Here is a 26,787-nt window from a genome sequence, read left to right on the forward strand (position 1 = left end):
GCTGGCCTTGCTCAGAGAAACCCGTGTATGGCTCTTAAATCAGTAATGTGAGTTAGTTTTTGGCTAGCCGTACTAATGAAGGGGAGAACCAGGACAGGTAACTGAACCCATCTCCACTTGCCCTGGGGTTGTATGTGTTTTTAACAGAAAAATTAAAGAATAAGGAAGAGTTTTTAGAGTCATAATTAAGGTGTTTGAGGTATGTGTGAATGAATCAATAGGTAGGAATGTGCCTGGGTGTATAGAAATGGTATCTGTTTGAAAAGGTGCCAGCTAGGGGCGCCTGGGTGGCTCAGTTAGTTAAGCATCTCTTTGGCTCAGGTCCTGCTTCTGGAGTCCTGGGATTGAGCCCAGGCATCAGGCTTTCTTGTTCAGCGGGGAGTCTGCTTCTCCCTCTCCCTTTGCCCCTCCCCTGCCTGTGCTCTCGCTCGCTCACTCTCTAATGGAGAAATAAAGTCTTTTTTAAAAAAGCCACCAACTTACGAAATTGGTGGACATGTGAAAGGATACAAAAGTCAGTTTCTTGATTTGAAACTCCAGTTTTCAGTAATATCTGATAGCAATGTAGAGCTAGTCGTCAGGAAATGCAAGATGTGGCAGTTGTTTAAGATGGACCCAGGACGCATAGCAAAATAGCTGTATTTGATAGATCTAATGGTTGTAATGACTTTAGATATTTGAGAAATTCTTTTGACAGACTCACTAGCTGAATAAATTGTCCTTTTCAGTTTGATGTAGCACCTTAATTTTACTGGTAAACTAGTTACACATAATATTTTCAGGTTATAGATCCAACAACATTATAAAGGACTTTAAAATAGTCTGAAGATTTCAGTTGATTTGTTTATTTTCTTTCTTTTCTTTTTTTCTTCCCCCTAAAAAGAAAAATAATGGTGGGATACCGTTTTTCCTGGCTTCTTGTGCATTCTGTGTTCTATTGACCATGACACCTTGAGATGACATTTTGTAAAAACCTTGTCTTTGTCTTTGGCAGAGAGAAGGACATTGAGATGTTCCTCGAGTCCAGCCGCAGCAAGTTTATAGGTTACACTCTAGGCAGGTGAGTGTGATCTGACTTCCTTTTGAAGAAAGAGGTAATGGGAGTTCTTTCTCCTGGCCTTTGGTGTTTAGGGATCGAGACAAATTGCTGTCTAGGCTTAACACAGGTTTTCTTTATTCTCCAGTGATACAAACACAGTGGTGGGGCTGCCCAGGCCAATCCACGAAAGCATCAAGACTCTGAAACAGGTAGGTGGCTTTGAATGAGCTTTTGACCTACTTTGGTCCCAAGTGAGTAAAGTGAGAGCAGTCCATTGGGAGAAACCTTTTGAAGAGTGTTGTTTGCCTGAAGGAACCTGGAGTGGAGGCATGGGTGGGCTGTGGCAATGCCCTTTAATACAGCTCTTTGTAGTTTTACTTATTTTAGCTGAGTTTTTGTTGGGGACTTGACTGGGAGTTTATTAGAGATATTACTTGATAGTTGGTGTTTTAAAGGGCCCAATAAATTGCCCTCCCTTTTCTGAGTCCAAGTTCTAAGCAGTTGAGATAGAGGAGCAGACAGATGGCAATTGAATCACCAACTTTATTGCTAATAGAGCGACTGGACAATGAGGCATGAGAACACAGCAGTGATATGCACCCTATGTTTTACTTCCAGAATTAGGCAGACTCTACCCAGGGCCAGGTGGTGCTGGAACCCTCCTAAGCCTAGTTGAGGAACAGAAGTGAACATAGGCTTTTCTTTTTTCTAAAGAGAAAAGAGTAGTTGGCTGGGCTCAAAGTCCTGTACCTCCCCTGATACTCACCAGTTGGCAAAAGGAGAGGGAGTGGTGGAACGGGGTGGGAGAGTAGGGGTTTTTGACACTCTCCATGTGGGAGGAAGCATCAAGAGTGGGAAAGAGGTGTCTCCCCTGACAATGTATCAGGAGTGGAAATGTTGATGTAGTTTTTTGAAGTGTATTTTTGAGATTTATGGTATAAGTGGGCTAAGTAGGTCCTGTGCTGCTCGGCTTTTCTGAATCCTTGACTCCCCCTCTGATAGTTTTCTACTGGCTCTATAGTTATCTGAAAGCTCCTTTCTCCTTTGTTGTTTTCTAATCTGTCATGTGGGTTTTAGGCTGGGTTTAAGAAAACATGCCCACTTAGAAAAATATTTCAGGTTTTGAGTTAGGGATCTTTGTGGTGACTTAGCCCTCTTTGAGAAGATTGTGTTTAAAGAAAATTGAGTAGGGTCTTTGCCAGGGTGTGGGGCTTCGGCCAGAGAATGAGAGGTGTTTCTCTGCTCTCTCTCTCTCCAGCACAAGTACACATCGATTGCAGAGGTCCAGGCCCAGATGGAGGAAGAGTACCTTCGCTCTCCCCTCTCAGGGGTGAGTCTGAGGCTTTCTCTGGCCACCGGACCCCCAGCTGTTCCTAGGCACTAGGAACAGTGCTGGGCCCAGATCGCAAAGCTGCCCCAGGCCCTGCCCTCAAAGCTCCCAGTCTTACTCCCGCTGCAGGGGTGGCATGTGTCTAGTGTGGGGGTCAAGAGCACAGACTCTGAGTCTGTCACCTGCTTCTGACTCCCGCTCCACCACTCAGTAGGTGGCCACTCAGGCAAGTTACTGGATCTTACTGTGCTTTGGTTTGCTCGCCCATAGAATGGGAGTAGTAATAGTACCTTCTTCACAAGAGTTGCAGAAAGGATTAAATGAGTTAATACAGGTAAAGTGCCTCACATGTTGTATTACTCAAGGTTTGCTGTCATGATCAATGTCATTATTTACATTGCTACTTACATATGCTCCTCTAGCTGTCTAGCAAGCTGGCTCAGGAGACCAGTCGGGATGGGGGGATCTCTATTTGTACCTGTTGTGTTAAAAGGGAGAAGAGGAAGTAGAGCAAGTACCTGCAGAAACCCTGTACCAAGGCTTGCTTCCCAGCCTGCCTCAGTACATGGTGAGTGCTCCTGTTCTTGGGCTCTTACCTCCTGCTCAGGAGGGCTTTCGGTCTGGGGCCCCTTTGGTGTCCCTGCCCACTACACTGGCCTTGAGAGTGTGCCCTGCCGGTGTCCTTCAGCCCCTTTTGCCCAGTGTCCTTCAGCCCACCTGCGCTCCTCTGGAAGGACCGCCTCTCAGGGCTCAGGTCTGCCTCTCCCCAGATCGCGCTGCTGAAGATTCTGCTGGCTGCGGCCCCCACCTCAAAGGCCAAAACGGACTCAATCAACATCTTAGCAGATGTCCTGCCTGAGGAGATGCCGTGAGTGGTGTTCCCGTGAATGGCGCAGGTCGGGGCCCCCCGGGTAGAGGGGAAAGGGGAGTGTTTTCCTTTGAGCCTCAGTCTTGCTAGGTTGTTTCTCTCTTTGGCTCAGTTTCTCTGTAGGTTAAGTTTAGGGTATTCCTGGCTCAGAAGAAAGAAACTATATCGGATTAAATATTTAGTTCTGCTGGTTGGGGAAGTGGTTTAGTGTGGTGGGCCTGGATTCTGATGCGGACTCTGCCGCTGAGTGAACTGGGGAGACGTCCTTTCCTCCCCTGTAAAATGAGTCAGGCTGTGTTTGACATTTCCTGAAACCCTCCCTCGAAAGTGGTGTGATCAGGACAGCCAGGACACGTAGGTTGAGCTTCTGGACACTTTACCAGCCAACAGCCGAACCTGAGTGGGGTGCGGGTTCTTTCCTATTCACCGGTGATTTGGCAAACAAAGTATTTATGGGTTATCTCAGGGCGCTGGTGAAATCCTTAGGGGTTCTTTTTCTCTGGGGCACTGACCTCATCGCTTTGATACAAGAGTACAAACCGAGATCATTTTATGCTTTGAGAAGGACCTGGGCCTTGATCTGACCTCCTGCCAGCCTGCCAGTACCTCCCAGCTCCCTGGGGTTTGGGCCCCTTGAGTGATGGCCCTGTGAGGGAGGAGGCAGGGATTGGCTAATACCAAAGGCAGTGTCCCAGAACACAAGGCCATCGTGATGATCCTTGGAAGAAAGGTTCCAGAGTCAAATACTAAACCTCCTTTTACAGAGATTTACAGTGAGAAGCCCTGAATGAAGAAACTGATTGAACTCAGTGCTTCTTCAATTTATCTGACGCCAAAGCCCTTTTTTCTCCATAGTGTGAAATGTCTCAATGTACTAGTGTTCCACAGAATACACTTTGAGGGACCTAAGTTCATATGGTAGCAGAAACTTAAGAAGAACTTGAAAAAGGAGAAGTTCATTTTGCGAGGGAAACAGGCTAAGAATGTGTTTGTGGCCTCACAAGAAATAAATTGTGCTGAGCTGGACTGCCTGTAGGGTGGGTGAGAGGAGCCTGGGGCCTGATCTCTCAGGTGTCTGGGTGGAGGGGGGAATGGGGTGCGTCGGCCTCTGCCCAGGGAAGGCTCAGGAATCCCGTGTCTCCTGTGAGCACCAGGAAAGGCTGTGCTGTACACACTGGTGGCTCACCAGGGAACTGTGTTTCCAGCACCACGGTGTTGCAGAGCATGAAGCTGGGCGTGGATGTGAACCGCCACAAGGAGGTCATTGTTAAGGCCATTTCTGCTGTCCTGCTGTTGCTGCTCAAACATTTTAAGTTGAACCACGTCTACCAGGTACTTCCAGGGACTGCCTGCCTTATTCACTGGGCCAGGGCCTCAGACAGTGCTGCTCCTCCAGCCCTGAAGAACCCAGGCCTTGACTTTCAAACCCCCTTGAGCTCTGCATGAATGTTTTTAGACACAGGTCTCCGACCAAGGCCTTTTATCATCGGAGGAAGGAGGGTGAGGTCCTAAAGGGCATGCTTAGTTTTTTCTTTTGGTTTCAGTTTGAATACATGGCCCAGCACCTGGTGTTTGCCAACTGCATCCCTTTGATCCTGAAGTTCTTCAATCAAAACATCATGTCCTACATCACCGCCAAGAACAGGTGATAAGGATGAGGGAGCAGGAAGGGGTGGGTATGGCCAGATGGCAGGGCTCCCTGCTGGCCTCGCCTCCTGAGCCTGCTCAAGCCCAACAAGCCAGCACTCCACCAGGCCCCCGGACACAAAGATGAGTGAGACATGGTTCCTGCTGTGGAGAATGCCAGTGTGTCCAGTCTGAGTCTAAGCTACTCTAGTGACAGGTGACTCAATCTGTGCTGGGTAGGAAGGTTCTCATCCTGGGCTCCAGTGCTGTCCTCAGTGTTTGGTGCTTTTTTTTTTCTTTTCAAAGATTTTATTTATTTATTTGACAGAGATCACAAGTAGACAGAGAGAGAGGAAGGAAAGCAGGTTCCCCGCTGAGCAGAGAGCCTGATAGGGACTCAATCCCAGGACCCTGGGATCACGACCTAAGCCAAAGGCAGAGGCTTCAACCCACTGACCCACCCAGGTGCCCCTGTTTGGTGCTTTTTTGAGGAGACTGGCTGGGCTTCCTGATCTCTGAGGGGCTCTGCCATGTGCACCGTGAGGCCCTGTCTGCTCTTACCCCTGCCGCCCCTCGCCTGGGGCCAGCAGATTTGACAATGTGCGGCAGGGTGAGCTCTCATCCGGACACTGTCTCCACAAGGGGTTTGGCGTACATTAATTACCTTGAGAAATCTTCCCCCTCCCCAGGCCCCAGGCTGATTGCTTTGAGGAGAGCAGGGACTCTGGACCTTACAAGATGGCAGGCTGGTCTCTGGCCATAGAGGGACCCTACAAGCTCTCTGATAGTAGGGATTTCATCTTCCTATAACTGGGGGAACCAAGGGGTGTAGATAAGGCAGAGTCCTACTTCCACTCCCAAGTGAGGGAGGAAGGCCAGGAGCCAGCCCTGTTGTAGCTGCTTCACCAGCCCCTAGCCTTTGCTCAGGATGGGGGCCCTGGCTCTCTGCAGCATCTCTGTCCTGGATTACCCCCACTGCGTGGTGCACGAGCTGCCGGAGCTGACCGCCGAGAGTCTGGTGAGTGGCTGTGCTCTTCCCCAGCTGTTTCTTTGGCGTGAGGGGTGCTGATGGAGGGCCTGCCTCCCCCGACACAGGGATGGAGGTGTGCACAAGTGTGAGGTCACTGTTGAGTGCTGGCTTTTAAAGCACCGAGAGGGCATAGAAGGGCCAGAGGAGGGAGCTTGCCGAGGGGAAAGATGTGGATGTAGGGAGTAGTTGGTCAGGAGCATGGTCTTCAGGGGCTCTTCATGGTGTTCATGGACCCCGAGCTCCCCTGGCCTGGCTGCTTCCCTCTCCCACGGTGGATCTCTGTGGGGTGCAGCTCTGAGGTGGGTGCCAGTGCCCCAGGTGTGGGGGCTAAGGGCACAGTCTCCAAAATCCACATGCTCCACGTGTCCTGCAGAAAATTTCTAGGGAGCTTCCATACCCCTGCCAAGCTCTGGGATAGCAGTCCTCCAGGGCTGAGGAGAGGAAGACCCGGCAGTTCTGAGAGAGGCATGCGGGCCTTGGCCACTGCTGAACCCCTGCAGCTGTGAGGGTTATAACTGTTCCCGGATTCTCCCTGCAGGAGGCAGGTGACAATAACCAGTTTTGCTGGAGGAACCTCTTTTCCTGTATCAATCTGCTTCGGATCTTGAACAAGCTGACAAAATGGAAGCACTCGAGGACCATGGTGAGCTATTATAGTCAGCAGGCACACAACTTGGAAGTCTAGGCAGAGGGCCACACCCCGTGCTGTCCCCTCCCAGGGTGTCCCCAGGGCGGGCTCGCTGCTGCCCCTACATCCTTCTCAGCGCCTTTAGCCATGTCCTTGCATTTAACGGCTCATTCCTGGTTCCTTGCTGAGTTGAACTAGAAGCTAGAAGAGGCTCAGTTGTGCCCTGATGCCGGTGGACACATAGAGAAGGGATTTTTCTATGTCCTCTTAATCTCCAGTGGTACCACAACCACGATTCTGGGAGTCTCCCTTAACCCTGAGTCAGGATGCCTTTGGGGAGGGGATGTCCATGAGTCCTTGGAAATTTTACATATGCGCACGTAGGAACGGTTTGCCTCAGATTTCGTGATGACCCGTGATTTAAGTGGTGGGAGTGTCCCGGGAAACCCCTCAGTCTGGGGAGACAGAGATGGTCAGTTCCCCTGCCTATAACCCCAGAAGCAGTGAGTAGAGGGCACGGTTCAGGTGTTAATCTCTGCCCGCAACCCTCCATGGCCCTTCCCAGATGCTGGTGGTGTTCAAGTCGGCCCCCATCCTGAAGCGCGCCCTCAAGGTGAAGCAGGCCATGATGCAGCTGTATGTGCTCAAGCTGCTCAAGGTGCAGACCAAGTACCTGGGGCGGCAGTGGCGGAAGAGCAACATGAAGACCATGTCTGCCATCTACCAGAAGGTGCGGCATCGGCTGAACGACGACTGGGCGTATGGCAATGGTAAGCTCTGGTGCGAAGCTGGGGGTCGCCTTTCCCTCTGAGGAACCCGCAGAGTCCAGGTCCTGCCTCTGTACCATCCCGCTGAGAGCTCCAGGAAAGATGTTAAGAAACTGCCTGGGATTGGCACATGTGATCACCCCCATTCCTCTGTCCCCCTGAAGGAGTTCCTTTTCCAGAAACTGTCACAAGACGCTTACCCATCTTTTCTCTCCCCACGACCACTGCCTCGGTTCTGACCACTGAAATTCTCACAGAACCAGATGGTTTCCTTGCCCTCCTTTTCTTCCCCTCTATCAGTGCCTCAAACTGAGCCCCTGTGATCTTTTTAAAAAGCAGGTCCTGTGGCACTAACTCCCTAAGTAAAATCCTTCATTAGCTTCTGAACTCTTAAGCAAGGCTTGTGAGGCTGGCCCAGTGTCTCTGCGTAACCTGATCCAGCTTCCCTTCAGCTCAGCCTCTGTCCCACACAGGGATCTTGGCCCATTAGCCCCATTGTCCCCTATGTTCCTTGCTCCCAGCAGGGTACCTCCCTCATACCTGTAGCTGTTGGGTATCCACATGTGTGCTTCCTGTCTGGGCGGCCACCTCAGAGTGGAGTGGGCTCTTCCTGGGCTTTCCTGAGCGTGCTGCCACTCCATTCGGTTTCTTGCCCACAACCCCATGGCCAGGTGACCACATCAGCGCCCCAGTGCCCTGTGAATTTGTGCAGAGCCAGAGTGGCCCCTGGGGCCCTGGCCAGGGAACTGAGACAATGAGCTTCCTGCCATCCATCCCAGAGATCCAGGGAGAATGTGACTTCCAGAGAAGTGTATCATTCCGTGGCCCTCCCTAGCTGGGTCCCCACTAGCTGCAACATGGCCTCTTTATAGATATGGTCTCTCTCTTTTTACCTGGTTTTCTTTTGTATCAAAGTAAAAAGTCCTGTCAGTCTTCCTGAGGATGGGGATTGGAAGTCTTCTGCTCTGGGCTGACAGCATTGCAAGCCAGAGTCATCCTGGCCCCGAGCTTCAGTGAACCCGGGAGAGCTGCCACAAGGGCTTGGCTCCTAAACATGTCTTCCTGCTTTGTCCCAGATCTTGATGCCCGGCCTTGGGACTTCCAGGCAGAGGAATGTGCCCTCCGTGCCAATATCGAACGCTTCAACGCCCGGCGGTACGACCGGGCCCATAGCAACCCGGACTTCCTGCCTGTGGACAACTGCCTACAGAGTGTCCTGGGCCAGCGGGTGGACCTCCCTGAGGACTTCCAGATGAACTATGACCTCTGGTTAGAAAGGGAGGTCTTCTCCAAGCCCATTTCTTGGGAGGAGCTGCTGCAGTGAGGCTCCTGGGCAGGGGACTGACAAGGAAAGGGGGAGTGACCTGGAGGTGCCCCAGGGGCTGTCCCAGTCCGTGGGTGCAATGCTCCCACCTTCCTCCAGGTGGCAGCATGGCCCCACGGTGCCCTCCCTAGGACATGCTGGGCTGGTGGGGGAGGCCAGATTTGGCCCCTCATTGATTCCCAGCGTCCTGCTCTGAGTGCAGTCTGCTCTCAGCTTGGGATTCCCTTTCTTCACTCCTCCCTACCCTCTTCTCTTGGACACGGTTGGTTGCAGCTCATTTCTCATTCAGCCCAAGGCTGGGAAAAGCTGGAGTGGGCTGGGAAGCCATTGCATTTGAATCGCAGGGGTCATGCTGACTCTTCCCAAGATGCACAGATTCTTGGCATGTCAGCCTGCTGAGGAGGAGGGCTTAGGGTATGGGCCAGGGCCAGAAAGTTGAAATCTTGGTTTTGCTTTGGGGGTTTCTGATGTCATTCCAGCCTCCTGCTAAGTTTCGTCCAGAAGCAGTTGCAGAGGCTCCTACATCTGCCTCAATGCTTTGATTTGGGATGGGGTTAGGGGGTAGGAAGGGAAGCTGCGCTTCGCCAGAGATGCCACTTCTCCTCTGGGTTTGCGAGGGTCTGTAAATACCTATATATATATATATATATATATCTCTGTGTATTCTCTCGTGTCCTGTGGGGTTTTTAACGTGTTTGTGTATTCTGTTTACATTAAAAAGAAGCGAAACCAATCCCCATTGCCGTGTCTGCAGGAAGTATGGCCCCTATCTCCTCCCATCTAGAAAGTAGCCTTTCCTGCCAGCATTGATGGGTCACCCACTTGTTCCCTGCCAGGCTACCTGCCTTTCCCACCTGAGAGGAAGAAATGGGGGAGTTAACACTTACCCAGAGTATTTTTCCCCACGTCAATCTGGAATCGCTTCAGCCCAGCTCCAGGGCTCCGGGCTGCTGGGGTGACCCGTAGTCCTGTGTGCCTGGGTTTGATGTGATTGCAGTAGAAGCCCCAGGCATCTCTGGATCACACTTCTGAGTTGGCTTCCACCAAACCAGTTGTAGAGCCAGCGAGGGAGCAGCTGAGTCAGCGAGGGCTCAGCTGCTCTGGGCCCTCACAAGGGTGGGTGGTTGGGAGCGAGAGGAAACCTCTGTGCCCAGAGCCTGGGGAAGCAGTCAGCTTCACAAGGGGAAGGTGTGTGTTTGGGGGGCGCAGGAGCCCACATTGCTGGGGAAGAGGCAAGGGGATTCTCTGTGGTAGGTGTTGGTTGGAGGCCTCCTGGAGCCTGCACCTGGCCTCTAATCCCTGGTCACATGTGCTTCCACCTACTTCCATCTCCGCTTCTACCTCCTTCCATCTTGAGGTTCTGTTTCTGGTGCAAGTGATACCATAGGACTGTTTTCTTTTCAGAATTATTTGAAGGTCCCTTCTCTTACCTGTAGGCCATGTGTATTGGATCTTAAGTCTCTGAGGGGTCTTGACTTACAAAGGAAATGTACTCTGGGGAGAATCTCCCTTTTGCTGGTTCAGTGCCTTCCTGGCCTGGGTCTTGGCTGAGCCCCAGTGCAGGCCCCAAACTGGGCTTCCAGGGTAAGCCTGCATGATTTGGAGCAGCAAGGGTGAAGCCAGCACTGTCCTTTTTCTGTAAGCCTCTGAGGTGGGAAGTTCCCTGCGACTGATTGAATTTCTGCTCCTCGGTAACTTGCACCAGACAAGGGAAACAGACACCATTCATGTGTGTGGGATGGATTTTCTTTGTTCCTAGCCAGGACCAATAGGAAGTATGTATCTTGAGATTTTAGTTCAGGTAAGACAGATTGTCAGTTTCCTACTCCACCAGGCAGCCTGGATCACTGAACCAGCCTGTCTGAAGTTTTGCTTCGTTCCCCTTTTTATGATCTCCCCAGTCTCTTCTGAAGTTTCCCTTAACCAGAGGTGCCCTTTTTCTCCCCTCTTGGTTTGCAAAGGTCTGTAAATACTTATATATCTAACTTATCTATAAGTTTGTGCAAACAAGAATGCAGAATATCAACGCTGCAGCTTCATGAAGCCGGAATGGGCAAATGAATGCCTGCATCTGTGGGCCCAGGGGCTGGCCCAGAGAGGCAGAGCCATATCCTAGCCACAGAGTGTGCTAGTGCTGGGCTGGCCATTCAGATCCAGGCTTTTGTACAAAAACAGCTTTTGGAACAAGTGGGCCACGTTCTCTTCGCAGTTTTCTTTCTCATCTGGGCCCTGTAATGGACAGGGTACATGCAGGCCCTTTGTAAATGGTTGAGTTACACAAAATGTTGATGATTGCTACCAGGCTGAAGGTCTAGGGCTCCTTCCATCCACTGACAGATGGGTTACCTGGTGGCCTTATCACCTGAGGGAACTGGCCCTTCTTAATCAAAAGCGTTTACCACTTGGTGTCACATAGGTACCAGGTCCGGTCCCCATGCTTCTTGAAAGCTTGTTCCCCACACAGGAGCCAGCCAGTGTTCAGTGCTTGCTGTATGCTAGCCGCTACTCTCAGTGCTTTGTATGTAATATCTTACTGCTTTTAATAACTCTGAAAGGTACCAGCATTACATGAGAAACTGGCACAGAAAGGGTAAGGAACTTGCCCATGGTCACAGAATAATGAGAGCCAGGGCCTGGATACAAACGGAGATCTCTGCAAAGTGTGTAGATCAATGCCGTCGTCCTTCCTCCCTGCCCCCCGCCGCCCCCGCCCCTAGCATTTACCACCAGTGCATTCATCTGCTCTTTTATTCCCTTTAGTCCGTCAGTACTTAGTATTTGCTTAAGCATGGTCCTTGGCAAGAAGATTTTTGGCAGATGTCCACTAGGCCTTGCTCTGGCTTCTCATGTGCCCCAAATGTGCCTTCGTTGAGGTAATTCGGGGGCTGTCACTACTATCTTCCTCTTCGGCCTGAGCTGGGTTGTCTTTCTGTCCCGAGTCCCAGAGGCCTTGCGTGTGGCTACCCCACTGTTGCTGTCAGGCTCCTGTCCCGGGAGGCTGGCTCGCTCTGTCCTCTCAGAAGCCCACTGCTCCAGGAAGCTGTAGTGGGGCCATTTCACTTGTCACTTGGCACGATCAGCCTCAGACTGCAGAGGACCTGGAGCTCAGTGAGCTCAACCATCAGCTGGCTCATTTGTAAAAATCGGTTTAATAATAACAGGTGGTCATGAGGGCTAAATAAGATGATGGATAATGGCTTCCATGCCTGGCTGTGGGGGGACAGCACAGCTCATAAGTGACAGCTCTTCGTAGTTCTGCTAAGGGCCCTTCCAACTCTAGCCCACTCTGAATTTGCTTCCACTTGCTGAATCCCTTGGAAAAAACTTCCTGCCTCCTTCAAGGGCCCAGAACAATGTCTCAGGCCTCCACGTGTCCCTCCTTCTAAACTCACTGCTCTGTACACAGAAGGCTTCCAAAAGTCAGCCATTGCCGGGCCACCCTGCCACCCTCCCTCGAAGGCGTCTTCTCTGGGCCAGGCCTCGTTCCAGGTGCCCTGGGCATCCAGGTGAACCGAACACCACACTCCCTTTCCTTGACAAGCTGTCAGTCGTTAGACAGGTGCCTGCAGCAGCAAGCGAGAGCAGTAGCATAGTGGACCCCAAGACATACCCGTGGGGCCACCTGGGCCCCACCGGCCCCAGCCAATGCTCTGGAGAAGACACTGGGTAGAGGAGCCTGCGTGGGGTTGTGGGGAGGGTGGGGGCTCCAGCGTCCGGACCATGGGTCCTGAGATTATTGCCCCTGGGGAAAGTGTCCAGGATGAGGCTGGAGTGGGAGTGCAGCGTGTGCTCCCTCCGCTTGACAGGGGGGAAATACCCGGCTCCTGGCCAGGCTGGGCTCAGTTCCTGTCTGGGGCTGCAGAAGGTCTGCTCCTAAGGGCTGTAATTCAGGTTGATGTGTAAATGCTTGGGGGAAGGTGGGGAAGGAAGATTGAGTGCCTCTAATGAGAAGCATTTCCTCATGCCCGACTGAGACCAGAAGCCTGGACCGAAGGGCCCGCTAACAAGGGCTCTGTGCTCTGGACCTGGGGTCTGTGTCCCTGCCAGCACCAAGATTTAGGACAGGGTGGGTGGGCCTCACTAGGGCAGAGAGGGGCCTTAGCAAAGGGGCACTGAGCCTAGCAACTCTCTTAAATTTTGGATTCCAGGTGGGGCCACTTCCCCTTTCTTTTTCCAGAAGGAGTTAGCGTAGCCCCCAGCCTGGCCTGGGGACTAGGCTGAGAGCCGAGGTCACCTCTGGAGTGAGGCTGGGGGCAGGGGCATCTGAAGATGGGGGGGAGGGGAGCTGTGTCTTAGGGGTGAGGTGCCTAGGGTGTGGAGGAGGAGGGGAGGATGGCTAATGGGAAGCAGGTGGAAGGGCTGCCTGTGTCCTAGCCAGGGGACAGGCCGGCTGGGATGGCCCAGTCTGTGGGAGAAGCCATCAGCTCACAGATAATCCTAGGGAATAGGCTCCGGGATGCCCATTCATATTCATTATGTGTGAAGTGGGCGGTTGTAAAGTTAGCTTTCTCTTCATTTAGCTGTCACTGGCCAGAAAAATATGAGCTGTGGGCAGATGCCCCTGGATGGGAGCCAGTAGCTGGTCTCTGGCCTCCCCATGCCCTCCCCCACCAGGGCCTCCCTCCTGCACGGTTCGCTCCCAGCCTCGGCCTGCCTCCTCCACTCTTGCTGCGTGGATCTCTGTTGGCTTTACTCTGTTGGCTTCTCTCATCCCTCCCTTTTGCTTCCTTTGCTTTCACGGATCCCTTCCTCTCCATGTACTGCCACCCCCGACCCCCCGCAGAGCTATGTGAGAGAGGGAATTGTGGTTTTTTTCTTGACCATTGTTCTGTTTCTGGCACCCAGCACAATGCCTGGCACAGAGTGGCCACTCAATAAATATTTGTAGAACAAACTAATCTTTCTGCATCTCTCTGACTTTGTGACACAGAATTCCAGAATTTTGCTGGCCACTCCTTGGGTACAGAAACTTCGAGTGTAGTGGTCTTAGCCCTGAGTTAGAAATTTGAGTTTGAGCCCAGTCATTATTGACCAGCTTTGTGAAGGGCGGGGTGGGAGGGTTGTTGGGGAGGGCGTTTGTGTTCCTTGGAGGTGCTGGGGCTGCCTGTCCCTACTACTTACGCTCTTCCCTTCCTGATGGCTACACGGCTCTCATGTGGACCTCAGAGCCAGCGTCAGTACAAAGAGGAAAGAAATCACCCGCAGCCTGGCCCTTGAATGGAGGGAAGGGAAGGAAGACACTGGTTTCTTCTAAAGGGTGCTTGAACCTAGCCACACTGTTAGAGGAAGGTCTGATCCTGATGGGGACTTGCTACCTTTTTGGGAATGAGCACAGCACTGGTGTCTTTGTGTGCTCGGGTTTCTCCTGGAAGAGGAGGCCTGGGGTGTGGTGGCTGGGCTCCTGGCTGAGGCTGAGCTCTTCTGAGCAATGTGGTTGTGTTTACTGGGAGGGTGGGAGGGCCAGGCCTGCTTTCTTCCTGCCTTCCAGGCCGTGGAGATAAGGCAGAAAGTGGGCATGAAGGATAGAATGGCTAATACTCTGAAACCACAAGAAAGAGTCCTGGCTTTCGTCTCCGCCCCATAGCTCAGACAAGCTCCTGGGGCTTCTGGGAGAAGGGGGCTGCCCCACCCCCATGGTTCTGGCCCAGGAGAGCCCAGAGCCCTCAGTGGGCTCCCCCGTCTTTCATTCCACCCCCCACTTCCACTGCCAGTTCAGCCACAAGTTTATCTTTGCCTTCCCACTGCCAGTCCCCCATTTTTCCTTCCACATGGGCCCAACTGCCCTAGAGCTGGGCTCTTCTTCCTGCCACCCACACCAGCTGATCCTGAGCAGGTGACAGGGCCAGGCATGGCATCGCTCAGCCTAGGGGCCCTGCTGCAGGCCTACCTTCCCCTAGCCCCCAGGATCCCTGCTGGCCCCTCAGGAGGGCCTGGCCCAGCCACAACCCTGGGCACAGACCAGCTAACCAAGTGCCAAAGCCCGACACAATTGCCTGTTCCAAAAAATACTGCCATCTTTATCAATATGCTGGGCAGCACTTTTTTATTTTTTTATTTATTTATTTATTTTTTTTTTACAAAAGGGGGTGTTGAGATCTCAGGGGCTTAGACTCTGTGGAAATCTCTTTTATTCTTACCAACATGTAACAAACCAAGGGAGCCTACAGTTTCCATGGCATAGCTCTGGCCTTAACCCATTGAAGAGAATCCAAATATTTAGTGGTGTCTGGGGGACTTTCTGCTCCCTTGCAGGAGGAGAGGCGTGTTGGGAGAGGGAGCACAGGGCAGGAGTTAAGGGGTAGGCTGGATCAGGAGTGCCTGGCACCATTTCCAGGGACAGCCTATGCACCCTTGTGAGCTCCAGATGCTGAGCGCTCGCCCCCTAGTGGTGGGTGGGGGAAATAAGGCTGGCCCCAGATGCTCATGCCAGCCATGTTTCCCCCAAGTCACAGAGAGCTTTTCCAGCTTCAACCTTTGCCATCCTCTTATTCTCCTGGGTTCCCTGAATGAGGAACCAATTCAGCCATTTCAGCTGGTGGGGTGACACTTAAACTCAGACAAAGTCTGAAGGAAGCAGGGCCAGTGTCTTCCTCGAGCCCAGAGTTGGATGAAGGGACCCAGTGTGTAGTAGGAAGAGTCCTACCTGCTTTGCAGCCCCCTTTGTCCTGGGCAGCCCCACCTTATTTTAAGAGAAAAAAAAAAAAAAACTCTAGCTTGTCCCCTGCAGGAGGCTGAGTATCCCAGCTGCTCTCCTGGGGCCTCCGGGAACCATCTCTGGGGCTTGGAGACAGAGGTATGTCCTCTCTGGCCCCCAGGCTGGAATGGGGTGGGAGCAGCTGGGAACAGAAAAGCGGGGTGGGCAGCTTAGTCTGCATGTCTACACAACCAATCACGTGGTCCAGTTCAGTAGGGTGGGTGGCTCCTTGGACTTCACCCTGAGCGAGATGAGGCTTGGAGACTTATAGTCGCCATCTGGGGGAGGCTCAAAGCCATGACCCCCCAGGGCCGGGGAGAAGCCATGGATGGAGTATATGCCAGGGTGGGCTCCAGGGGAAGCTGGCACCCCCATGAAGCCAGCCACATTCCCGTGAGAGTGGGAATACGGAGACATGCACGGCGAGGGCATGCCCTCTGGAGACACGAGGCAGGGTCCGGGGGGGCTCCCAGAACCTGGAGTGGGCCACAGGGAGTTCTGCAGCTGAAAAGAGAGAAAAGAAGGCCCATGAATCAATAGCCCAGGGGCTGCCTCCCTTACTTGGGGGTTCTGTCTCTGCCCTTAGGACTCCAGAAACTTACCCGGCAAGCTCTGCTTGACCGGGGTCTGGAATCTGCTCCCTCCTACCCCTGACCCTCAAAATGGAATCCAGGAGACCCCTGCCAATGCACCAAGTGAGGTTTCCTGCGGTGCAGGGAAGGAGCCCTGCTTGGTGGAGGACGAGTGATTTACCCACAGTTCCACAGAGCCCTAATGCTGCTTCAGGTCTCCTGGGGGCCAGGCCCTGATGCGGGGCTGGGTGGGGTATCACCTGCGGGTGGCTGTCAGTTCGGGGCAGCACAGAGATGTCGTAGGCAGATGTGAAAGGGTTCCGCCCCTCCTGGATCTTCCCGTATCGCTCACGCTTCCGCCACTTTGCTCTGCGGTTCTGGAACCACACCTGGGGACGGAGGGGAGAGGCTGAGGGAGTGACACAGTGGCCCTGAGGTGGGTGGTAGTGTCCTTCTGGAAGGTATGGAGCTGGCTCCCGCCTGGAGGACCTTGAGCCGCCTATAAATTCCTATTGTTCTCAGGGCTGGGGAGCCCGGAATGAGGTCTAGGAAAAATCTGACTTTGGAGGGAGTTTCTTGGTCCCTTGGGTCCCCATTACCCTCAGACACCAGGCTAAGTCACTCTCTTGGTTCTCCTGCCTGCTTGGGCCACTAAGGGTATCATGGGATCTGTGGCCTCAGAGGCTCTGGGCCCCACCTAGGCCTCCCTTACCTCATCTCCAGTCCCAGGCCATCTGCCCCGGGCAGCTCCATCAGAAGACCCCTGGGCCCTGAGCCCGCTCTTCCTTACAGCCTCATCCCCAACGAGGCAGTATCACTGGATTCTCCCCCACTTGCTTCCCATGCCCACTTGCCTTTGAACCCATCCACCACCTTGAAAGTCCCCTGTCTTGGCTTGGGCCTCCCCTGCCAAGGCTGCCCAACTCACCCTGACACACATACGTACATCTCCTGGGTGTCACACGGGCATCTCATACTCACCCCACCCAATTACCATTGTCTGCTTTGTAATCTTTGTGCCTCCCCTCATCTGCGAGCGCCTGGCAGGTGAGGGGCGCCCACCCGTGTGCTGGGCGCTTATGTGTGCATCTATGGTGGATCTGTGGGCCCTGCGGCTCTATGTTTATGGTCCCCATGCATGCGTTTTGTGTTTCTATCATTTAATAAACATTTCTGTGTCAGACTCTGGGCTGGATGTTGGCAATATCAAAACTGAACCAAACCATCCCCTTGCTTTCTAGGGATCTAGCTGGGAGCCACAACAAATTCTATGTGTGTGTGTGCATGTGAATGTGTAAGGAGCCCCACCTCAGCCCCTCATTCACACCCCCATGGTGGCCGTTCCTACCCGCACAGGCAGGTGAAGCCACGACAGTTAAGGAGCTTGGCAGACCCCCAGCCCACCAAGCCTCAGAGGCAGAGAGCCCAGAGCAGGCCTGGGGCAGGGTCAGGGAGGGACCATCCTGCCTGCCCAGCTGCTGGGCCTTCCCTTCTCTATCCCCCCTGCCCCACGGGCAACTGAAAGAGTCTGGAGTGAGTGAAGGGGGCTGCTTCACTGGGCGTTCTTCCCCACCATCCCTGATTGTCTCTACATACCCCACCGTAGCCTTCCACCTGCACTTGGGCCTGGCCCTCTGCTCTGTTCTGTGTGGTGGCTTAATGCTCTCTGTGGGGCAGGGCCCACAGGTGGCTCTCACTTTCGTGTCAGAGAAAAGAGCCCTCCTCTGGGACCTCAAGCGTCAGTCTGGGGGCCTACAGCCGGCCCAGCACCCCCTCGGGGTTGAGAAGGCCTGGGAGAGGAGTACGGAGATGTACTCCAGCTCTCCAAGGAGTGCCACGGCCATGGCCTTTGGGACCCTACCCCAGAGGCTCGCTGAGGGTCTGGAGACTTGATGTTCTGGACTTCGGTGGCTCAAGGGCTCTGGGACTGTTGTGAATGCTTGGCCTCTTACCCTGCTGGCCCCGGCCCTGGGTACTCTATGAGCACAGTCCTAGAAGTGTGTTTTGGGTGCCACCTGAGGTGGGGTGGGGGGAATGAAAGCAGGAAGACCCAGAAGAGAAGGGGGAAAGAGCCCAAGCACCTCTGGTCCTATGCTGAAACCCGCTGTGGGGCCTTCTCTGCTAGAAGGCAGCTGGCCTCTTTGGGAGGTCCCATACAGGGTGTGCTATGTATGAGCTCTGTCCCTATGAGATCTCTTCTGCAAGGGGAAAGAGAATTTCCTCTGTCTAGAGGTCACTTCCTCACCTCTCCCAAGAAGCCCAAATCCCACCCCTCTCCCAGTGACTCCTGCCTGGCCTCAGAGAGCCTGCTGGACACCACACGGAAACAACCACCATCTTCCTTTTGGGCCAAGCTTTTCCCGAAGCCTCTTTCCCCATCCGCACCCTCTGCTTGCCATCTGCCTGTTCTTTCTCACCTCCGATGTGTCTTGGAAATGGACTTTCCTTCTCCCTTTCCCTTGTTCCAGCATCCATCCGTCCCCTCACGCCCAACAGGAAGCTGGCCACAGCCCTACCCGGGAAGCCCTGGGGCCTGATCTCTGCTGGGGTGAGTGGGTTGGGTGGGGAAGGTGTCTGGGAGCTGGGGGGGGGCTGAAAATCGCTGGATCGGGATAGCTTTGAGCATCACTGAACCTCAGACCCTCCCCCCTTCATTGGGGACCCACCTGCTCTGGGCAGCTGCCTCAGGAGCTGCCGGATGTGTTCAGCCTTTCACTGCTTCTGAAAGGCTGCTGCATCTTGATGCTCAAAGACTATCCAAAGTGAGATCGAGACATTCAACGACATGCACTAAGTCACCTGGTCAGCTAGAGAGTGGCAGAGCTAGGGCTCCCAGACAGGTAGGTCTTTGAACTGCCAGAGGCAACTACCCCATGAGGCACTTGGGCTGCAGCGGAGCTGGGCATGGAGGGGGAGCCGAGGGGTGGCAGGCCAGGGGCAGGCACCAGGGAAAGGCGGCTCTGCATGGCACCAGCGCCCACCTCTCCCAGCCCTTCCATGGCCTGGCCCACGGTCGGGGCGGTCGAGGCAGCCAGAGAGGCCCATGGCCGGGGTGCCCTCACCTGTACCCGGGCCTCAGTTAGATCCGTTCGCAGAGCCAGCTGCTCCCGGGCGTACACATCTGGGTAGTGGGTTTTCTGGAAGACTTTCTCCAGCTCTTCCAGCTGGAACGTGCTGAAGGTCGTGCGGTTCCGGCGCTTCTTGCTCTTATTCTTGGCCAGCTCCATGGAGTCCGGGAGTCCCGGGGACAGAGGGACATGCAGGCTGGCCAGACAAGGGCCCGGGGAGCCTTGCAAGCTAGAGGGCCCGTCTCTGGGGCCCCCTCGGCAGTCCAAGGGCAGCTGGGGGAAGCTGGCAGCTTTGGAGGCCTTCTCCTCAGCTGCAATGGAAAACACAAAAAGGAGGATGGAAACCGAACCAGGAGGTTTTGTGGGTGGACTGGGGGAGGGGGCAGAACGTTTGACGCTTCAGTCCCCGCCTCCCCCTTCCTTTCTCTTCCCTCGTCCCAGCAGCCACCCTGCACGGGAGCCTGGCATTTGGAGGCCTGTGTGCTGAGCCTCCAGCTCAGTGGGCCCTGGGGAACCATGTGCTCTGTGGTCGGGCGGATCTGCTGGGGCCAGAAGAAGGTTCATTTCGGGGAAGCGCTTTGTGGTGGCATGGCCCACAGGGCGTGGGGGTGCCAGGACTGGCCCCCTGGGCAGGGCCTAGCACAGAGGCCGCAGGAGGGGGTGAGCCCCCGGGGTGGCTGGCATCTCCCGCCCCTGCCAGGAAGTGCCTCCTTGGCCCTGCTGCGGGGGCTGTGGTTCCCAGGTCCTCATGCCCCTGCCTCTGGTCCCAGGTCCAGGCAGGGGACAGACAGGGACACTCAGAGATCCCCTTTGGCTGGTCTCGTTGTGCCTCATTGCCCAAATCTCAGGGCAATGACAAATCCCCCAGCCCCAGGACATGAAGGACAAGATGGGGCAAAGAAGCATCCAAAAGACATTGTCTCATTCCTCCAGAAATTGTGATGTTTGACCCAACATTTAAGCTCCAGCATTGGAGAGCAGGAGGGTGAAGGCTTGGAGGACCAGTGTCGAAAGAGGCCTCAGCTCCCAACCCCATCACCCTGGTCAATGACTGTCCCTCCCTCCTCGGCAGTTTCCGATGGCTCCCCCATTGCCCAGGATGAGCAAGCAGGGAGGGGTGACCTGACTGCTGCTGGGCATAGTTCCCAGCAGCCCCACTCTGACACGCTAACCCGCACATGAGAGGCTTGGTGGAGCCCTGCCACAACCCGGTCATGGTGAAAAATAGGTCACCCCGATCGCTCTGCCCACTCCTCTGGCAAGCGGCATTGCCATGAAATCTCGAGAGCCCGCTGGGACAGCAGGAGCACAGCCACAAAGGCGCCCCACTGACTCACAGGGTCCTGGCCTGGCCCCAGCCCATCCCAGGCAGGGGTCTGAGCCCCAAGAGGCCCAGAAGGCTGGCACCAAGAGGCAGTTTCCTCCTTGGGACTTGGTGTCAGGATCACAGTTGTCATCAGGGAAAAATGGGACCAGAGAGATGGGATTTTTGGGTTCTGGCTCTGATGATTCCCCATCTGCATTATGGAGGACAAGTTGGGCAGGGTCCCCCTCAGCCGGAAGGTGGTCAGGGACCTCCCAGGACACCTGGGCTGTGCAGGAAGCTCCAGGCTGTGCAAGGATCCTGGAGGCCTGGCAGGGTCAGGGGCCTGCCCTCGGGTACCAGGCTCATAGCTCAGGCAGAGCATCGAGGAGAAAGTGCTCCAGCCACTAACTTCCGTTCTTGGCCAACATATTTTGGTCTAGAGATAAGTCCATGGGCAGCCGCTTAGGAAGAAAGACTCATGGAAGCTGAGCCAAACAATTGAAAATGGTCAGGGGGAGTGGGAGACTGGAAAGGGACACCCTGCCTCTAGCAGGTTTGAGAGGGAGTTCTTGGAGTCCTGGGTTCAGAGGGAGCTCCTGCTGGACTACAGGCAAAAAAGGGTGAGGATGGCGAGGAGATGGGGGCGAGGGGAGCAATGACATCACTGTAGGGGGTTCTCCAAAGTTCTGAGGCTTTGCTCACCTGGCTCTTGGGCCTTCCGAGTCTGTTGGAACAGGATCTGCCCAAAGGAAGTGACCAGCTCTGGGCTCTGAGCTGCCAGAGTGAGAGATAAAAGCGTGGCAGGACTTTTCAGAACAGCCACCCAGAAAAGGGACCAAGCCTGCTGGCCTCTGCTGGCCTCCTATGCCGGCCCATTCTAGAGCCCTTCCAGGAGACTAGGGTACTTCTCCCCTCTTCATCGCCATGGGCCTGAAAGCTCCATCTACCTGGAGATCTCCGGGGAGAAGCAGGCACCCCCCCTTTTTGGGGGGACGGGGCACACCTCCTAGAATCTCTCCTGAAGAGCAAGGCTTAGGGGAGAAGAGGGGAGGTGGGATCCGGAAAAGCAGCAGTCAAGAAAAGAGAGGCAGCCCCAAGATTTGAGTCTGCAGTTGCAAGGAGTAGGTGTACTGGCACTTTCAAGGTGTACTGGCAGTGTATGGGGGTCACCTGCACCTGGTGGAGACCCTGGGTGGTTAAAGGGGGAGTGTTCATAGCAGAGATTGGAATCCTGGGGCCCAGCACCAGGGGGTCCACAGCCTGCACAACCGCAACACCACAGCAGAAGTCTGTGGGGCCTGAAAGACAGAAACCAAGGCAAAAGCCTCTGACGCTGCCACCGTGCTCCCTCCAGCTCCCTCCCTGGGCTGCTCTCCCGCACCCTGCCAGCCCCAGAGCCCTGGCTTCCCCACGACAGCCGACAGCCCCACTGCCCTCTCAGCCAGCGTCCACTGAGGCCTCCAGACTGAGCACCTGGTTTTCGACCACGGCGGGAGTCTTGCTCTGCGCTGTTTCCCACGCCATCCGCAGAGCTCGCAGAGGCCTGGGCTCTGGCAGCTCTGGCTGGTAACCTGAAGCCGTTGTGGGCATAAACCCCGGGCGCGGGACCCCAGTGGGCCCTTGTGCTCTCGACAGAGTTTCCACCTTTGGCCTAGACGCCTCAGCTTGGGGCCCTCCCCAACTTGGAATCCTTCACGAGGTCTGCGACCCGAGCGGTGAGCGAGGCCTTCAGTGCTCCGCTCAGGGCCTCCGAGGTGGCGGGCGCGTTCCCAGGTCAGAGAGCCAAGCCAGGGAATGGACCGGGCGGCCCCCGGTGGAGCGGGAAGGAACGGCCGGGCACTTCTCCGGTCCTCTGAGCAGCCGCGCGCACGGGGCTCAAAGGGTGGCCGGCCCCGCCGGGACGCGGCCAGGGTCTAGGGCAGGGCTGGGCGCTCTCCGCCAAGGGCACCGCAAAGAGCGGGAGAGGAGCTCCAGGCTCTCCAGCGCGCGACTGCCCGGGCCTCCGCAAGATCGCGCCGCAGATGGGGTGCAGCTGCGCGCTCACTGGTCTGAACTGGAAACGCTCGTAGCCCGTCAATTGAGAAGCCGGGAAATAAGGCGGTTTACCCCTTTGCCGCCACTTCCCACTTGGTAGACTGCGTAGCCCTAGTCCCCTCGGGGCCGGTCCTCCCCAGCAGCCCCGCTCCGCCGCAGGGACGCAAGGGGACCGCGCCTGCCGAGTTCCGGCCACGGCACCCGGGAGGCGAGCAGCGGCCGGGGTCCCAGGCTGCGCTCCTGTTTTTTCGTTTGGGCGGTCCTCCGCTCCGCTTGAATCGTTCATTTTCCTCTTCCACTTGATCTCATTTTGCAGCTTTCTGCTCTCTTAAGATCTCCCTGTTTCTCCTTTCATTTTTTCTGCTTCTACTCTTCGTCCCTTCCCTCCTTCTCCATTTACCCGCTTCGTTCGATCGCTTGCTTTTTCCCTTCTGTTCTTCCGTTCGCTCTCCGTTTATTTCTTAACATTCTGCACTGCTTGCCGACTTTGTCTACCTCTCCTTCTCCGTTGTTTTGTTCAGTTTCCTTTTCCTTATTTTTGGTGGTTGTTCACACTCTTCGGTTTTAGTTCTACGCATTTCGTTGTTGACATCCTCGCCATCGCCGGGTCCCTCCGCGCCCCGCCGCTCCTTGTGCCCCAGCGCTCTCCACAGTGTGCCAGTCCCGGCCTTCCCGCGGTGCCTGCGGGATCCGGCGCGCCCAGCTGGACGCGGGCCTGTGGGGTGAGTCCTGCCGAACGCGGCGCGCCTAGCCAGCCCGGGTACCTGTCCCCGGCGTGCTCATGGCGCTGCGCGGCCGCCGCCGTCTGGCTGGGATCAGAGGAGCCAGGCCAACTGCTTCTCATTAAGTCCCAACTATGGTTTTTATCAGGAGAGCCTCTTTCAAAGGGCACAGGCACGAAGCTCTGCGGACTCGCTCATTTCCTCCGCTGACCCCCACACACCTCCCCGCCCTTCCCGACACATTCCCATTGCCCCGGCTGGGCGAAGGCCCGAGCTGCCTGGTGGAGGCCGGCCAGGCGCCAACGGGTTGAGGCCGACCTCAGAACATTCAGCTCTGGGCCTATGGTGCGGGCCGTGGCAGCACAGATGGGGCGGGCGCCCAGACTCCTTACAGGTCAGCAAGTGCAGCGGTGGCGGCCGGGCTGCCAGCCCGTGTGGCAGGCCCCGGCGTTCAGGCGCATTCTCCGGAGTTGGCGCGGTCCAGCTGGCCTTGGCGCATGGGGCACCGGCCCAGGAGCCCGAGGCGCCCAGGGAATAGGCCCGCCCGGGCTGCTCTCGACGGCCCCAGCCGTGACGATCCAGGGCCAGTAAGCCAAGACTGCGGGAAAGGCGGCCATCACCGTGCTTAACGACGGGGAGGCCAGGTTAGTCTGAGAAATAAGAACACAATTATTCCGTATTGAGAACGCCCCGGCGCTGCCGACCGGCCGCGGCCGCGCCGCCGAATGCCTAACGCCCAGGCAGCGCCTTCCCCACCGAGGCTGGGCCTGGGGAGGAGAAGCCGGCGGCGGCCAGGCCGCAGCCCTCGGCTGAGTCCTGCTTGGCCACTCCAGGTCGGGGCCCAAGCTCAGGGCCCTGAACGGGCGCCGCACACAAAAGGCGCGCTTCTCTCCCCGCATCGGGACGGAGGGCTCAGGGTGGCGCCCAGGACCTGGGCCCCGTCCGGGCTTCTGGGTCGGTGGCAGTTCCAGGCCAACTTCGGCCAAGCGTGATTTCTCCTTTCCGCCTCCGGTCGCTTCAGGTCTCACTGGGCCCGGGGCCGTCGCTGCTCCACCCTCGCGCTACCTCCCGCCTCCCATTCCAGCCACGGGAGACACGGGGGGCTCTGCCTCACTCGGGACGCTGGCTTTGCCCGGCCGGGACCGGCACCGGTGGGGCTTCCGAGGGGGCCGTGGAGGGGGGCTAGAGGGTCAAAGAGTCGAGAGCTGGGCGAGCGGGCGAGGGGAGTGGGAAGGCCCGGGCCAGCCGGGGAAGGGAAGGAGAGCGGGTCGGGGCTACGCGCTGCGCCCGCGCCGCGCGTTACCTTCCGCTGGGCCCTCGTAGAAGTGGCTGCCGTTGAGCGCCGGGCCGGGCCCGAGGTCCTGCAGGTACTTGGCGGGCGGCTTGGCCGGCTCGGGGAGATAGGGCTCCAGGGGCCCGCAGGCTGGAAAACGGGTCAGGCGGGGGCCGCGGGATAGCGCGGGGTGCAGGTGAGGCGCGCCGGCGGGGGTCCCCTGCGGGCCGGGTGGCTCGTCCCCCGCGGCCGCGTAGGGGCCGGGCCCGGGCCCCACGCCGAAAGGCGCGCAGCGCTCGGGGTCCATGCCGGCTCCCGGCGCACAGGCCGCGGGGGCTCCGGGGCTAGCGCTGCCCGTGCGGCCTGTGAGCGCCCGCCAAGGGGGAGGGACCTGGGCGCGGGGGCGCGGAGCCCCCGGGAGCGGCGCGCGCCGCGGGGGGCGGGGGACAGAGGAGGGGGCCGCGCCTCTGACTTAATGCTGGAACCATCCACGTCACGTGCGGCCCCGCGCGGGTTAACCCCTAGGAGCCCGGGAGCCCCCTGGATTCACCCCAGCCCGCGTTCGTCAGAGGCAGTTCGAGCAGAGGGAGGAAGCCACCTTCTCTCGACGGCAGGGTCCGTTTTGTCTGCCCATCTTGGTGAGTCCCTTGCTCAGAGCAGCACCCTAGGTCCTGACATACAGCCTGGAGCTTCTCGCCCCTAGAGGCGTGATGCACGCCCAGCAAACACTCTTAGGCCTGGTCTCCCGACAGAAGCCTCGGATAAGGGCTGCCTGGGGGAGGGGCTGGGCTGGGACTTTACCTAACTCTTTGCTGGGAGCTGGAAAACCCTTGCCTCAGGCAGAAACACCTCCCTTGGGGATTTCTTGTTTCTCCCTGCGACAAGAGTCCTTGGGGAGAGGTGTTTGGAAACAGCTCTAATCTGGGAAAGTTTCGGCCAGGGCGCTGTCATTAATTAGCTGTGGGACCTTGAACTGTGGCTAGTGTCTTCATCTGACTCTGGAGCATTTCTGTGTATTCCTGGTGGGTTTGAGAAGCAGAGGCTGAACCAGAAGGGGCAGGGAGACTTGCAGGGGCAGCTCAAGACTGGACAGGGCCTAGCAGAGGCTGTCTTTGGAGCAAGTGAGAGAGTACATAGAAGGTTTGGGGTTTGAAAAGCAGGCATGAAGTGAGTACCTTTCCAGTGATCTGAAAGTGCATGGGGATCTACTGGAGAGAGGCTGCCTGCAGCTCAGACCCCAAGGCTCTACCGCCCCAGGCCTGCCCTTTTACAGGGAGGTGAGGGTAGGGTTGCATCTCCTAGGAGCTGAGTCTCTCCCCACACCCCACCCCCGCCCCCACCAACAAAAGGATGCATAGGACTAGGGAAGTAGCTTGGAATTTCTGAGAAGAGAAATAACCCCCACCCTAAGATCTGAGAAGACATTCCTGACCTGGGACCCTGCTCCCTTCTGTGGATTGAGGAGTCCCCAAGTCTGGGTTACACCGCTTTTTATTTTCAGTGCCTCCAGAGACTAGTGAGTGGGACAGGGAGTTAAACATCGTTTGTATTTCATTTGAATTCTCAATTTTTAAAGGAATCCAAGAGGCCTGGTGTGAACACCTCCCTCTTCCGCTGGGGGCTTAGAGGGGGTTTCTTGGCTGTCCTCAGCCAGAGTTGGGCTGTAAATCAAGGCCAAACAGGAACCAGAAGCCTTGCATCTCACAAGTAGTCATTAAGCCATTATTAAACATACCGTAACTTCTCTGAAGCCTTATTGGTTTAAACACCACATTGGAGGCATTATGGCCATTAGGGCCCCTGATCACAGGCTGCAGACTGGGCTAGTGAGGTGGGAGCACCTGGGGCTGGTATTTCCAGCCAAGAGGGAGGTTAAGCTCAGAATTAAGCTTTCCTCTCTGGCCTCACCAGGAGCATCAATTCTCAAGGACCCAGTGGCTCACAGCTTTGGGCAGTCAATTTGCCTCAATCCCTTTCACTTATTAGGAAGGTTTTCCGATAGTTCTTGGGCTTGGGGCTGTGGATATTTTGACTCTTCGGGACGATGTTCGCGTCCACGCAGGACGCCACTTCTGTTCCACAAAGGAATGGAGCAGCTTAGTGAGAGAGATGCACAGAGGATGCAGGAAAAACATCACCAACAGTTTAAGCCAGGCTTAAAGGCCAAGTGTTTTGCCTCAGGTGATAAAACTTTCTCAGCCTCAGTTTCCTTGTTGTAAAAAATGGGCTGTGCACATGGACAAAGGATGTTGGAGACTCGCTGATGTTTTGATGGGTGTTAGTTCATGAGATTATTATTGCCATTATGATATCCAAGAGACGGCAATTGGTGGAAGGTTCCTGACCCCGGGGGCTGAGTGGGCTAGAGGCTGGGGCTGATCAGACAGACCTAGAGACCCACAGCCCTGCCCAAACCCAGAAGCTCCTCCTGCCATTCCCCGCTCTCTGACCAGAACCATTTTCCATGCTGCCAGTTGAACTGAGACTGAAGAAAACCCTAGCTTTC

General features: G+C 55.9%; 2 protein-coding genes across 2 annotated transcripts in view; one reads left to right on the forward strand and one right to left on the reverse strand.

The window, feature by feature from the left end:
- STRIP1 (striatin interacting protein 1) overlaps positions 1–9,345 on the forward strand; it is a 17,494-nt gene extending 8,149 nt beyond the window's left edge. Inside the window, exons 11-21 of the mRNA XM_059137986.1 lie at positions 995–1,060; positions 1,185–1,248; positions 2,298–2,369; positions 2,863–2,937; positions 3,140–3,237; positions 4,443–4,569; positions 4,782–4,882; positions 5,815–5,881; positions 6,432–6,536; positions 7,087–7,291; positions 8,365–9,345. Of these exons, the coding sequence (XP_058993969.1) occupies positions 995–1,060; positions 1,185–1,248; positions 2,298–2,369; positions 2,863–2,937; positions 3,140–3,237; positions 4,443–4,569; positions 4,782–4,882; positions 5,815–5,881; positions 6,432–6,536; positions 7,087–7,291; positions 8,365–8,612 (1,228 nt within the window). The 3' untranslated portion in view covers positions 8,613–9,345. The remainder of the gene's footprint in view (positions 1–994; positions 1,061–1,184; positions 1,249–2,297; positions 2,370–2,862; positions 2,938–3,139; positions 3,238–4,442; positions 4,570–4,781; positions 4,883–5,814; positions 5,882–6,431; positions 6,537–7,086; positions 7,292–8,364) is intronic.
- Positions 9,346–14,666: 5,321 nt separating this feature from the next.
- On the reverse strand, positions 14,667–24,639 carry ALX3 (ALX homeobox 3). Its single transcript, XM_059137990.1, has 4 exons — positions 24,312–24,639; positions 18,941–19,257; positions 16,139–16,267; positions 14,667–15,810 (listed from the first exon to the last, which is right to left on the reverse strand). Exons 1-4 carry the CDS (start codon positions 24,586–24,588, stop codon positions 15,502–15,504), a joined length of 1,032 nt encoding a protein of 343 aa, XP_058993973.1. The 5' UTR covers positions 24,589–24,639; the 3' UTR covers positions 14,667–15,501.
- Positions 24,640–26,787: the final 2,148 nt, after the last annotated feature.

This window comes from Mustela lutreola, chromosome 10 (genome assembly GCF_030435805.1).
Source record: "Mustela lutreola isolate mMusLut2 chromosome 10, mMusLut2.pri, whole genome shotgun sequence".
Lineage (NCBI taxonomy): Eukaryota > Metazoa > Chordata > Mammalia > Carnivora > Mustelidae > Mustela > Mustela lutreola.

Bases quoted from the DNA above. Each gene is read 5' to 3' on its own strand.
- ALX3 (XM_059137990.1), bottom strand. From the start codon at position 24,588: ATGGACCCCGAGCGCTGCGCGCCTTTCGGCGTGGGGCCCGGGCCCGGC. The intron at 19,258-24,311 runs GTAACGCGCGGC...TTTCCATTGCAG, and splicing joins CTACGAGGGCCCAGCGGAAG to CTGAGGAGAAGGCCTCCAAA. The intron at 16,268-18,940 runs GTGAGGGCACCC...CTCCGTCCCCAG, and splicing joins TAACTGAGGCCCGGGTACAG to GTGTGGTTCCAGAACCGCAG.